Source organism: Sardina pilchardus, chromosome 23 (genome assembly GCF_963854185.1).
Source record: "Sardina pilchardus chromosome 23, fSarPil1.1, whole genome shotgun sequence".
In the NCBI taxonomy this organism is placed as follows: domain Eukaryota; kingdom Metazoa; phylum Chordata; class Actinopteri; order Clupeiformes; family Clupeidae; genus Sardina; species Sardina pilchardus.
The window spans coordinates 28,951,123-28,964,558 of NC_085016.1; the positions used below are offsets into that span (position 1 = coordinate 28,951,123).

Consider the following 13,436-nt stretch of genomic DNA (forward strand, 5'->3'; position numbering starts at 1 on the left):
GAGAGAGAGAGAGAGAAACAGACACACTCATTCACAACCATGCACACACACTCAAAAACAGGTGGATTTTCCCACACACACATTGTTATACAGATACTCACATAGACATACACACACATTGACATATGCAGACATGTATACATGAATACATGTACACATGTGCATTGTGCACATATGTACACATGTGTTCTCCCACGTACAAACACATATAGAACACACACACACACACACACACACAAAGACTAGTACCCTTCAAACGTGCACAAACACAGACACATGCACTCTCTCTCACATACACATACGCAGACACACACACACACACACACACACACAAAGACTAGTACCCTTCAAACGCACCCATTAGCCCACACCCAAATACCCTTGAAATGCTCCCATTGTCTGTAATGATGCAGTCAACCCTCAGAGCCCCAGGCCAAAGCATGTCCACTCTGAGAATACCACTCCCTCACACGCACACACACACACACTCAGAAATACACACAGGAGTACACACACACACACACACACACACACACACACACACACACACACAGAGTCACAATCACCTTCACTCTGTGTCACTATCTGTCTTTCTCTATCTCTTTTTTTTCTCCCCTTCTCCATATCTCTCTCTCTCTCATTCCATCTCTCTCTCTCTAATGGGGTTACACCACAGGTCTTGTCCCACTCTGGACTCAGATTTGTATTGGGCACCTTACCTCACACCCATTGTTATGCACTAGCCAAATAGCAGCCCCAACACACACACACACACACACACACACACACACACACACACACACACACACACACACACACACACACACACACACACACACACACACACACACACAAACACGTGCTACTAATGACATTACAATGACATTAAATTCTATTTTTGTTTCCGTTGCTCAATAAAATCTGTTGTTTATGGAAAGCTTGTCAGTTGGAACTTTGGAGGCTTGGCAAGTAATAGACTCGTGTCTCTGCCTATATGCAGAGCACTTTACAGTAATGCTGAATGTGCACACCACTGGGGGTATTCATCGCACACCTTTATAGACGTCTCCCCACAAAGCTGCCAGTGCCATTTAGCTGTGCTCTCCTCAGAACTGAGCCGTAAGAGCCATCAGTGAAATGCTCATGTGAGATTTACTTCATCTCTAAGTCACGTTTATCATATTCATATCATGTCTGTAGCAAATCAATTCCTTTTAGAAAGAGCGGAGTTATAGTGGCCATCTGAAATGCATGTCATTCTCCATGGAGAAGCTTGTCCATCTCTAATGTAACAGCACTTATCAGCCCCAGAGAGGGAAACCTAATCCTTTTTTCTTGCTGATGAGTTCTATTCATCAAAGACGTGTCCTTTTGGAGTGAGAATAAGAATAAGGCACATCACCATGCCTTTATTTCACCTTAGCATCTAACGAGACACTATCCATTCTTATTGTGTGTGTGTGTGTGTGTGTGTGTGTGTGTGTCTCTTCTTCTAATCTCACCTTCCTGCTCTCTCCTTTTCATTTTCTCTGTTGTGCCACTTCCTGTCTTTCATTCCCTTCTCTTTACATGTCTTCTCTCCTCATTTTTCTGAAGCCTTTGTCTTATCTTCACTTCTATTCTCTGGTCTACCTCCACTCTTCTGATCCCTTTTACAACACCTCTGTCATAGTCTCTCTGCATCCTTTCTTCCCTTCTACTTGTTATTCCCTCCATTCTCTCCTCCTCTCTTTCTCTTCATTTCCCATTCTCTATTCTTCTCCTTTTCTCCTCTTCTCTCCTTTTCTCCTCATCACCCAGTGATTGGTAAACACACGGACATCATTAGGCTTACGTTCTTGTGTAAGATCATAGAGTGCTCCGTGCTAGAATCTTTGGTTCTTACACTTACATCATACAGGACAAACTGGAGCCATAACATCAGCCCTTCATACACTCCTCCATTTACACAGTTACACACATGCACAGACTCCCTTCCAATGGCTTCCAATGGCTTCACTTGACACCTGACTGATGCTGTCTATTGGTCAGTAATGCCCTCTCTCCCTTTCCCCAATCTCTGACCCTTTGGTTTGTGTGTGTGTGTGTGTGTCCACCACAGAGGAGGCCAACGCCAGAGGACTGTCCATCCCCTGCCCAGAGCGCTACACTAACTACTGCATCCACGGAGACTGCCAGTACCCAAACAGCCTCTCACCTCCAACCTGCAGGTAAGGAGAGATGTGCTGAGCTGAGCGCATGGGGAGGAGAGAAAGAGGGAGATCAGCACACTAGAATCTCACACACTCCAACTGCTGCATCTTTTTACAATGAGATTGAAAGGACTTGTGTGTCTGAATTATCATTCGGTTTCTGTCAAGAGTCAAGACCCAAGGATATAATCTCGTTTGTAATGTTTCTCTACATTTAGTACATGCAGCACAGTATGTTATGTCATGTCTTTTTATTTTCTTATTTGGTTTTGCTCTTAGCTTCTTCTCTTTTTTTCTTGTTGTCAGAGGATGTGTTTACACATCTGTGTTTGTTGTCTCTGTCTGTGTTTGCCCATTATTCTATTACTTTCACACCATTTGGATTCAAATTTGAGACAGAATGTGAGGTGACACATCTTTGGCAGCTGGTGTTTGGGGTTGGTGGTGTGCGTTTTGCGTATGTTCGTGTGTGTGTATGTGTGTGTGTGTGTACATGTATGCAAAGGGGATAACCCTGCAGGTGTTCTGTCTATTAGTAACCCCCACAGAGCAGGTCTCTGACACAGATTGTAATTAAAGGAGAGACATATTCCACCCCTCCCTCTCTTTCCTCTCATTCTCACCATGTTCCCTCCATTCCTCTGGTCTAGTCAGTGTCATTCACCATGTTGGGAATGCATCCCTCTAGCTTACCCTCTATCATTCTTAGTATAAATAAATACACACACACACACACACACACACACACACACACACACACACACACACCTGGTGTGATTTGCAGTGCATTGTTGGTAGAATGTCTCCATTTGGAGTGTTTCTGAAACAATATGCTAAAACAGCATGCACTGAAATGCAAATGCTACCTCTCTCTCTCATACATTGCTACAGAGAGAGCATTAAACTAACAGACTCAATGGAATGAATACAGTAGGTAGGGAGGGTTTGTTGAAGTGCAGGATATGTAAACAGAGCCAGCAAGACAGAAATTCAGCTCTCTCATTTTCTGCTATCATAGTGTCTTGTTAGATGCAGGCTTTCGCACATTACAACACACACACACACACACACACACACACACACACACACACACACACACACACACACACACACACACACACAGACTTTCACACATTACACACATAGTCATCACTTTCACTCTGACTGCATGATGTCTAGTTTCACTAAACAACCTTTAGTAGTTGGGGTTCTGTCTTTTAAATACACACACACACACACACACACACACACACACACACACACAAAGCTGATGAGAGACATTTATAAAGACAGCAGGACATCTGGATAGTTCACCTGGCTGCTTATTGAACTATACTCACCAAGACAATACCATTGTAACTAGACACCTGTCATCTGTATAACAAAACTGTGTGTGTGCGTGTGTGTGTGTGTGTGTGTGTGTGTGTGTGTGTGTGTGTGTGTGTGTGTGTGTGTGTGTGTGTGTGCTCTCAGCTGTCACTCAGGCTACAGCGGACCACAGTGTGACAATAAAGAGTACAACGTGATGTACGTGGTGCCGGGTTCCGGAAAGGTCCGCTATGTTCTCATAGCCTCCATCATCGGAGCCCTGCAGGTGGCCATCATCTGTCTGGTGGTGTTGTGTATTACACGGTGAGTAAAACACACACACACACACACACACACATATGCTCAATTACACACACACAAACTCACACACACTACTACCACTACTACTACAGTACATACAGTATGCACATGCAGACCACATGTCAGTGGCGGCCCAAACCAGAGTCTCTTTCTCAAGCACACCTACACACATGGAAAGTGATAGCCCACCCCTTCACACAAACATATATCAACAGGCTTTGTACCTTCTTAGGCTTAGTTCACACTGGCAGTCGAAATCGGATGTCTTGCATATCCGATCAGAACCTGATCTTTCTGACTGACTGTTCTCATTGCATATTGCAAGTGATCGCATCCGATCACATCCGATCTTGGCGTGCAATGCTCAGATCCGATATAAATTACACACACCTGGATTCATCAGGTAGAGTTGTACACAACCAAGTCGTCATGGATGAAAGTGGATTTATTTTTTATATTTTCCAACTTATTATGCGTAGCCGCGGCGCAAATACTTCGTCATCCTCAACAAAAATGATGACTTGAGTCTGACGTTGGTTTTTGTTTTGCTGGTAGCCCTGGCGCACGCGCTGAATCAATCAATCAATCAATCACTTCCGTCACTCAGAATTACGTTGCAATTGTTTGTCGCAGTGCAAATGACGAAAGGGGCACGTTGAAATCCTATTCAAGTGGTTTGACTGTTCAGATTGAGTCATATCCGATAATAAGTGATATTGAAACCACCTCCGTATGTGGTGCGAATCAGCATTGGAAAAATCGCATTTCATGCGGTTTTGTGCCGTTCAGACTACCCAAAATTCAAGCTAGATACAATCCAGATAAGCAAAAAATCGGATTTCGACTGCCAGTGTGAACTAAGCCTTAGTAAGTGTTATCTCATGGGGTTGTTATACACCGAGGAACTCCAATCTGTTCTTTGATCATGTCCGATCAAAACCAGCCATTGTCCATAATGTCTCTTGAGGCTTGTTTGTACCCAGAATGCAATCCTTATGGTTTTTTTCCATTCATGTGTATGGTTGCTGACCAGAGACTCATATAATGCTGTAGCCTCTGGAGCATAGGGCAGCTTGTGTCCAGTGCATCGTGTGTAGTAGGAACTGTGTGTGTATCATGTATTGGGCTACAGTGTTGGGTGAGAATGACATACAGAGTGCTCGGGTAGTTCTGGCACCTCCGGCTCAGTCTCCCGAGCCCCAACCAGTGTGATGGGTTTCCATGGCAACCCGGCTGTCTCCAGCACTGCAGTGGTTCCCCTCTGCTAATACTCCTAACCTGCTGAAGAAAGTTATGCCTTTCTCTCCAATTAATCTCTCAGCCCATCTGGCTTTCTGTTTGTCTGTCTGTTTATCTATCTATCTATCTATCTAACTGTCTGTCTGTCTGTTTATCTACATCACTGTCTAACTGTTTGTCCTTGCTATGACATGATACTGGTGTGACAGCTAAATCCTAGACATAGATGTACACTTTAAAAACATTTATTACACGGCTCTTTAGAATGAACACATCACATGAGTGGGCCTTGTCAACATTCAGAGTCTGTTACAGTAAATCTATAGAATTGCTGACGAAAAGAATATAATGACTGCTGTCTTTTTTTTTACTGGTCTTGTGGTGTGTCGTATGTCAAGTACCTCCCTCCGTGATTGGCCAGATAACTGATCACGCTTTCATAGGAATTACTCATAAATGTGAAATAAACAACTTTTCACACCCACACACTCACATAAACACACAGCCATTTACATAATGATTGACAGGTGGAGAAATGTCATGGACTTTGAATTCATGTCATGGAATGAAAATGAGTGAGAGAAAGAGTGAGGAAGAGAGAGGCAAGAGAGAGTAAACACACACACACACACACACACACACACACACACACAAACAGTGTGCCCGGTGCAGCTCAGTAACAATGCACTCTGGGAATGTTCTGGAGGCAGAGAGACACAGCAGAGCAGCACAGGGGGAACACGCAGGGGGCACACAAAAGTGTGTGTGTGTGTGTGTGTGTGTGTGTGTGTGTGTAAGATAGTGGGGATGTGGGTGACATGTTTGTGTGTGGCGGAGGGACTACTGTGTCATTATGGCTCCTTGGCCTGCTGGTGTGTCTGAGATGATTAAAAACGTCCAGGTAGAGGGCTGGTCATACACTCACATAACCCCCATCCCCCAACACACACGCTAACAGGCACACACACTCACTCCATCTCTTAAGTGAGCCTTGCACTCTGACTGGAAGCATGGGTCAAATTAAAGCAAGACCTCTCTGCCCCACAACAAATAGTGTATCAACACAGACTCCATTGTGTGTGTGTGTGTGTGTGTGTGTGTGTGTGTGTGTGTGTGTGTGTGTGTGTGTGTGTGTGTGTGTACGTGCGTGCGTGCGTGCGTGCGTGCCTGCGTGCGTGCGTGCCTGTTTGTGTAGGGATAGTCAGTTGTGTCATTATGGATGCTTGGCTTGCCCATGTCTCTGAGGATGATTAAAGACACCCAGGTAGAGAGTATCACACACCTTACCACACACACATGCACTCACTCACTCATATAAGCACCATAAACTTAGACACACACCTAACTGCCCACTCACACAGAGATGTGCACACACACACACACACAGCATACAATCACACCACATAAGTCATAAGTGTGTGCGTGCAGATGTACACACAGACTCCTACACTTTCTCTCTCTCTCTCTCTTTCCTGGAAGTGAGCACTTGTTTTTTGAGTCTTATTGCGTGATTGGCAGAACAGATCAAATTAAAGCAGGACCTCTCTACCCCTGAAAAAGGCAAGCATCCCCACAGAACTGCCTGAGTCTGAGTGTGTGTGTGTGTGTGTGTGTGTGTGTGTGTGTGTGTGTGTGTGTGTGTGTGTGTGTGTGTGTGTGTGTGTGTGTGTGTTTCTGAGCTGCAGGCACTATCTGACCTATGCAAAACATGACATTTAAATAAAGTTGCTAATAGAGAAATAATAAAAACGTGTGAGGAACAGCTGGGCCGACGATCCATTTCCTCCCTACAGAGCTCAGCGTGTGTGTGTGTGTGTGTGTGTGTGTGTTTGTGCGTGTGTGTGTTTGTGCAAGAGAAAAGAGAGAAAGAGAGATTGAGCATGTGTGTGTGTGTGTGTGTGTGTGCGTGTTTGTGTGTCTGTACTGTACGTATGAGTGAGTGAGAGTGTGTGTGTGTGGGTAGGTGTGTGAGCGTGGGCTTCAGTGGATATAAAAGGTACTTTTAATGAGTGTTGTGATTCAAACACTTCCCCGATATCCTCAGGCTATCCTTCTCATCTCCGTGCTGAGGAATCCATAGACGGCTCTCTAGCGAATCCCCGCTCAGTACCTTTTTGGACTTTTAGATTGTCTCAGGGACCTCGTGCCTCAGCCATCATTTCTGTTTGCCTCCTCAAATTACTGACTCAAATTCAGACTTGGGGAGCAAATGCAAAGATGCCAATGGAAAATAAGCCTAAGGGAGACAATCAGAACGAATAGAGATTTAGGGCGCCTGACAGTGCTGTCAGAAGTGTACTGTATAGCTGAAGTGTTACTTATGTGCTTCGTCCGTGCTTCAATAAAGATGTATGGAAGAGCATTTCATAACGGCTGTATTATCTAAATCGATTTGTTGTTTGATGGGTTGTCTGTTTCTAAGGCCTAGCATTGCTCATTTGTTAGCCCTTTCTGTCCAAAGTTTTTGTCCAATAAAGTGGGGCAGAGCATTGACTTGTCACCAAGCTGGATGGTGATTGGCTGTCTCTCTGTGATTGTTGTCGTTATGACAGGAAGTGCCCGCGGACCAACAGGATAGCGCGTCAGAAGCAGAACGTCCCACACTACAACTCAGAAAACACCTTGCGCGCCTCCACTCGACTCATCTGAAACGCTCACACACACACACACTAAGACACACACACACTAAGACACACACACACACCACATATTAAAATCACAGGTGCACACACATATGTGGTAGTGACGTAGGAGTGGTCACACATACTATTACACACCCTTGCAAACGATGGGGTATAGATTAGAAAGGGGTTGTGACTCCAACATCTCAAGTTTGAGACTACATGTGACTGGTTGAATGTTCTGTCAGTCCCCCATTCCCTTCTTTGTATTGGTGAATCAGAGCGAGATGGAGGCGGGGCTTGTGTTTGGTGGTGGTGGTGGTGGGATGGTCTTGCTCTTCAGTCTTAGCCCCTCCCTCCTCTCTTTCTATCCAATAGCAGCACACGTAGGAAGAGGAGGAGGCGAGGTCTGGCCCTGCAGCCCACCCCGCTGAACCAATGGGAGGAGGGGGTGAAAGAGACACCCCCAGTCACGCCCGCTGCCCCCACCCCGGGTCAGGACCCCCTGGTCGGACAGTTCTCGGGAGGGGGAGGGGAGGTGGACGAGTCCCACGGACCCCCACGTGTTGCCTTGCATTTGTGGTATACAACACCAATGAAGACTGGAGCCTAAGGCTTGCGCTCTGTTTGATTATGTCTCAGTATATTTACAGATAGTTTAACATTGTTGTGACGGTTCCTTTCTTTTTTTTCTGTAAATGTAAATAAATAATTTATATCACATGATGAGTGTTGTCTCTTCGATGAAGTGGTTGGACTGGCGTATTGTTGGGTATTGACAACAGGCAACAGAAGAACAGTGATTCATACACACCTGATGCTCAAGAGTATTACTGTTGAAATGCAAAAAACAAGGAGTGAACCTGAACCTATGTGAAGGCTCTGGTAACTCCCACAACATACTCTTCTGCTAGTGCAGGAAATCAATGGGAGAATAAGTTGTAGCGTAAGATATTACTTAAGCATGATCAAAAATAAACCTGTTTTTCAACAACATAGTGAAATTAACTGCTTTCCTCTGCACTTGATATCAACGTTTTATTTGATACATTCTTCACTGAAATTGACATTAGATTATATTTCAATCTAAATCAATCTATGTGGGAATTCTTTAGTCTTTTGAGTAGAGTACGTCCAACACTTTAATACTCACACCTTGCATGTGACTAGTTTGTCTGAACATTGATGTACAGTATGTGGTGTCAATGCCTGGGTCTACAACAAGGGATGTAGTGGAGGCTAAACACAAGTAAACGCAGTTGATCACCTCTGAAATTTCAGAAATACAGTATCCGCCTCTCAAAACAGTCCTCTCAATTGCAACTTTTAACACTGCTACTGATATTAATATAAACATTGACAGCAATCTCCACCATCATCAAACATGTTCTGAATGGCTTTCTTAAAAATCTGATACCACATACAGTAGCCTCACAGAATTCATAGTTTATCCACCTCTTATCTTAGCACTACTGTACATCCCTGGTCTCCACCATAAACATTTCATGTTGGTTAATTTTGAAATGGCGATGAGTGTGGTCTTATACATTCAATTCACCATTGATTCTTAATCATTTACTGCACAGCACTGTTGGTATTACTTGAAGACAGTATTCATGAGGCATAACAGACACATCAAAGGTTCTAAAGAGTTCATAATGCTACATTATTACTGTCATGAAGTTACAGTATAACTGCAGTTGCAGGGCATTATGATGTTTTAGTATACAGTAACTTGGAGCTTGAGGTATCAGAGTGGATAATAAAGCTTATCTTACCTCTTACAGGTACTAATGGCACTGGTGATGTCTTTGCCATTTCAAAGGCTGCTTAGTTACCAAATATATTGAGCCATACCAGCTGTCCCGATATGTATAGAGCTAACACTATATCATAATGCTTTATGAGTGCAGTCGTGTTGATAAAAAGTCATATAGACTCATGACATATGCTAGGGTGCAGCATTACAAATATTTAGTATACATTAATAAAGTATTATTAAGTATTCGTAAAATTGTGTTTATAATTTTCCATGTACCGAGTGTAAATACTTGTATGTACTTTTCCAGTTTATTTTATTTCATTGGATTCTACTCCAGAATAGGAATACTACTGAGCGGAGTGGCGCAGCTTGCATCTCTAGTGTCTTTAGCCATCAGTCTACCCTTGGCACCGTGAGCATCTTGAGCGCCCCGTCTCCTGCCAACGTGAACAGCGCCTGGCCTCCCTCCCGTCCCTCTCTAATTATCACCCAGCATCTCGGGCAGCGCCGCACCTGTGAGTGCAGGAAGACTGCCAGCGTGGCTGGCTGGCGAGCACGCTGAGCCTCATGGGAGTTGTAGGCGGATGGATGGAGCACGGCGCCCGGCGGTCGATGCATGCTGCTCCTCGCGTTTGTTACCTCCACCGATCGATCCATGGAGCCACACGAGCCGGCTGCTCAGCGAGTGGCGGAGACAGCAGCAGCAGCAGCAGCAGCAGAGGGCCTGCAGCCCTGCAGTGAGATCCCTGTCCGGGGGGCACACCAACACCACAGAGCTGTCAGAGACAATCAGGGCCAACACACACTACACTGTCTGGGATTCCAGTGTGTGTGTGTGTGTGTGTGTGTGTGTGTGTGTGTGTGTAAGAGAGAGAAAGGGCATGTGTGTGTGTGTGTGTGTGTGTGTGTGTGTCTGTGTTTGAGAGTGTGTGTACTGTAAGTGGGAGCTGGCACCATCATCCTGTCTGAACTGACAAGAAAGGGAAAAGGCGAATCTGAGCTATCATCCTCAACACTCTACAGAAGGGGTCTGTGTGTGAGTGTGTGTGTCTGTGTGTGTGTGTGTGTGTGTGTGTGTGTGTGTGTGTGTGTGTGTGTGTCCTTATGTACTAGTTGCAGAATTCTTTATTGCAGTAGAGTTTTATAGGGAACAAAAAAATAAAACAATATGTGGCCAGAAGAACAATAGGGCCTTTGCGAGTCTGAGATTTATAAGGACGCCATGGAGAAGACAGGCCCGACTTAAAGCACCCTGCACAAATAAACACATCACATCCCTGTGCAAGTCATCTATTAGGATGTGACAAATCAGCTAGTTATGTGTGGGAGTTTTCAACAATTGTTTTTTTGTAGTCTGCCACACTAGAGATTTACTCTTTGGAGCTTTCCTACATTAGTCAAGCATCTTAACAAAAATAATTACAGTCCAGACTAAAGCGTGACATTTTCAGGGGTGTTTCCTTGGGCCCTTCTAAACTATAATTGGAATGGATGCCACTTCACTGGGGCTTTACCATACTCACATCAGCACACAGTTAGCAAAGGAACCGCCTGGAGAGCTCAGTGGAACTAAACTATATGGATATTTTGAATGATCAAATAATCAAATCAAAACAAAAACAATTAAATAGTTTGAGGTTGGTCAGGAATAAAGACTGATAGAAGATTACAGTAATAAACTTTCCATATCATCAGTAGTCTTCCCCTAGACAGCAAATTATACTGCAGCACTGAATATTTGAACAACGAGCCTATATAACATATTGCATAGCTAACACTAACATACATATAAATGAGAGCAAGATAATTATAGAATAAGTGTTGAATGTCTGATTTTACAGTACAGACTGTGCAGTATGCACTTGACAGGGATCCAGTGCTGGTGCATCTCCATGTTCTGGCATGGCTGTCCTTCCATCCTTCTAGACAGGAAAGATACAAAGCAGAAAAGATGATACACAGACTATGAGGCATGAGTTTGTTGGCCTGTGTATGGGTTTTCTGGAGTCAGTTTGTATGCTCTGTGTGTGTCTGGGTGTGTGTGTGTGTGTGTGTGTGTGTGTGTGTGTGTGTGTGTGTGCGTGTGTGTTTATGAATGTTTGACTGTGTGTGTTTATGCATGTGTGTGTGTGTGTGTGTGTGTGTGTGTGTGTGTGTGTGTGTGTGTGTGTGTATCTCCATGTGACTGGGCTGCGGTTTCCATACGGGTGTTAGAGATTCAAGCACAAGCCAGGACTGGCTGAATTATTTACTTTCCTTTGAGCCTCTCCTGCTGGCCTGCCCTGCCCTGGCCTGGCCTCCTCTGCTCTGCTGCGCCTGCTGCCTTTCTGCTTGCTTGCCTCCTTAATGCGCTCCCTCCCTCCCTCCCTCTCTCTCTCCCTCCCTCCCTCTCTCATCCTCTCCCAGGACTGCGGGCATCCTCCCGTGATGCTGACCGGCCGGCCGGCCTGCCAGAGTGGCGGCTCTTCCCAGCGCTGGTGCCTCCTGCCCTGCTGTTGATTTGATCTCTGAGGGCCAGCGCCCGTGCCTGTGCCCAAACCCTGGGCCAGCAGTGGAGCTCGTCTGGGGCCTCCACCGGCATGTCAAGCTTTGGCATGGCACATGTAGCCTGGCAGCGCCAGCCCACATCTAGCAAAGTGAGTTTGTGAAAGCCATGGGGCGGCAACACCAGGCTCTGGATAATTACTGCTGAACGGCACGTCTTCAAATGAATGCTCCTCACCACACGGGGGCAGTATAGGTCTTCAGCCAAGTGAGGTCAACATTGTCCTGAACTGCATGGGCTGGGCCCAGGTCTCTTTAGGAGGCCAACCTTTCTGTCTTCATGGGACACACTGTTGCAATGGGTACATTATAACCCCCATCACATGGTATTCAGTATAAGAACATTATATGTCATATATGCCTATGTCTTTGTACAGTCATATTTATAGTTAGTGCCAGAAATATATGGAACCAAAGCATATGCATATGACCAAGATATTCATGGGGGATCATAGAACTCTATTAGTGGACCAGTAGATGCAGGTAATTATATGACCATGCATACACACTAATCTAACAACACCCAACATATTGTCCAACAAAACACACACACACACACACACACACACACACACACACACACACACACACACACACACACACACACTCACACTCACACTCACACTCACACTCACACTCACACTCACACTCACATACACAAAGCCTAGGCACATCAAGGAAACTCTAAATCTTTAAGCTACCAAGAACCTCCCAAACAGCCATGGTCAATGACGGTGGGCATGGGTATCACTGTGCCAGCATGCTGTTGGCATCATAATCCTTCTGTCAGCTCAGTTCTCCCAGATGTTTATCCCACATAAACATAACTTCCTGGAGTCCGTGGCCCTCTGCATGCTGGGTAAGTGAATCATGCCCAGTGCCACACCAGACCACTCCAGATGGCAGCACAGCTCTTATCCGGATCCGCTTGGAATCTGGCCCTGATGTGGCCCACGCCAGGTGGCAGGCAGGAGTCCTGTTCTAGCTCCGACGCCAACTGACGTCCCTGATGAGAATTCCAGCGGAATTCCAGAGGGGTCGTCAGGATGGGAGTTCCCCGGCGAAGCCGAAGCGAGTACGTCGGAGCACTTCCCGCCTCGTTTGGCGCTCGGCCTGTGGAATGCCGGCGTTTGTTATGATTCCGCTCCTCCGCCGTTGCCATGGCGCGGTGGGATTTTGTGGAACAGGAGGAGGGGAATGTTGTGGAGTGGAATTAGAGACGACCGATGACCACCAAGCTGAAACCAGCATCCTTTAACAGCCCTCCCTCCTCCTCTGATTCAACATCTACATTATATTCCCATTTAGTCATCTGGCACACACTCTCATCAAAACCCACTAAGCCTGCATGTTAGATGCAACGCAAGCCAATAGCAGATCCAGGGAGAAAAATAATTGAAAGCAAAGTGGCGGAACAAAACTACGCTTCATTTCACAGAACAGGAGGTG

At 45.4% G+C, this 13,436-nt stretch overlaps 1 protein-coding gene across 5 annotated transcripts in view; it reads left to right on the forward strand.

Annotated features, from left to right (window-relative positions):
- tmeff2b (transmembrane protein with EGF-like and two follistatin-like domains 2b) overlaps positions 1-8,396 on the forward strand; it is a 60,200-nt gene extending 51,804 nt beyond the window's left edge. For 2 of the 5 annotated variants that reach the window (XM_062528278.1, XM_062528280.1), the window contains exons 7-9: positions 2,102-2,210; positions 3,666-3,824; positions 8,060-8,396. In XM_062528278.1, coding sequence (XP_062384262.1) covers positions 2,102-2,210; positions 3,666-3,824; positions 8,060-8,294 — 503 coding nt within the window. In that variant the 3' untranslated portion in view covers positions 8,295-8,396. The other 3 variants (XM_062528282.1, XM_062528283.1, XM_062528281.1) reach the window with 2 other exon arrangements.
- Positions 8,397-13,436: the final 5,040 nt, after the last annotated feature.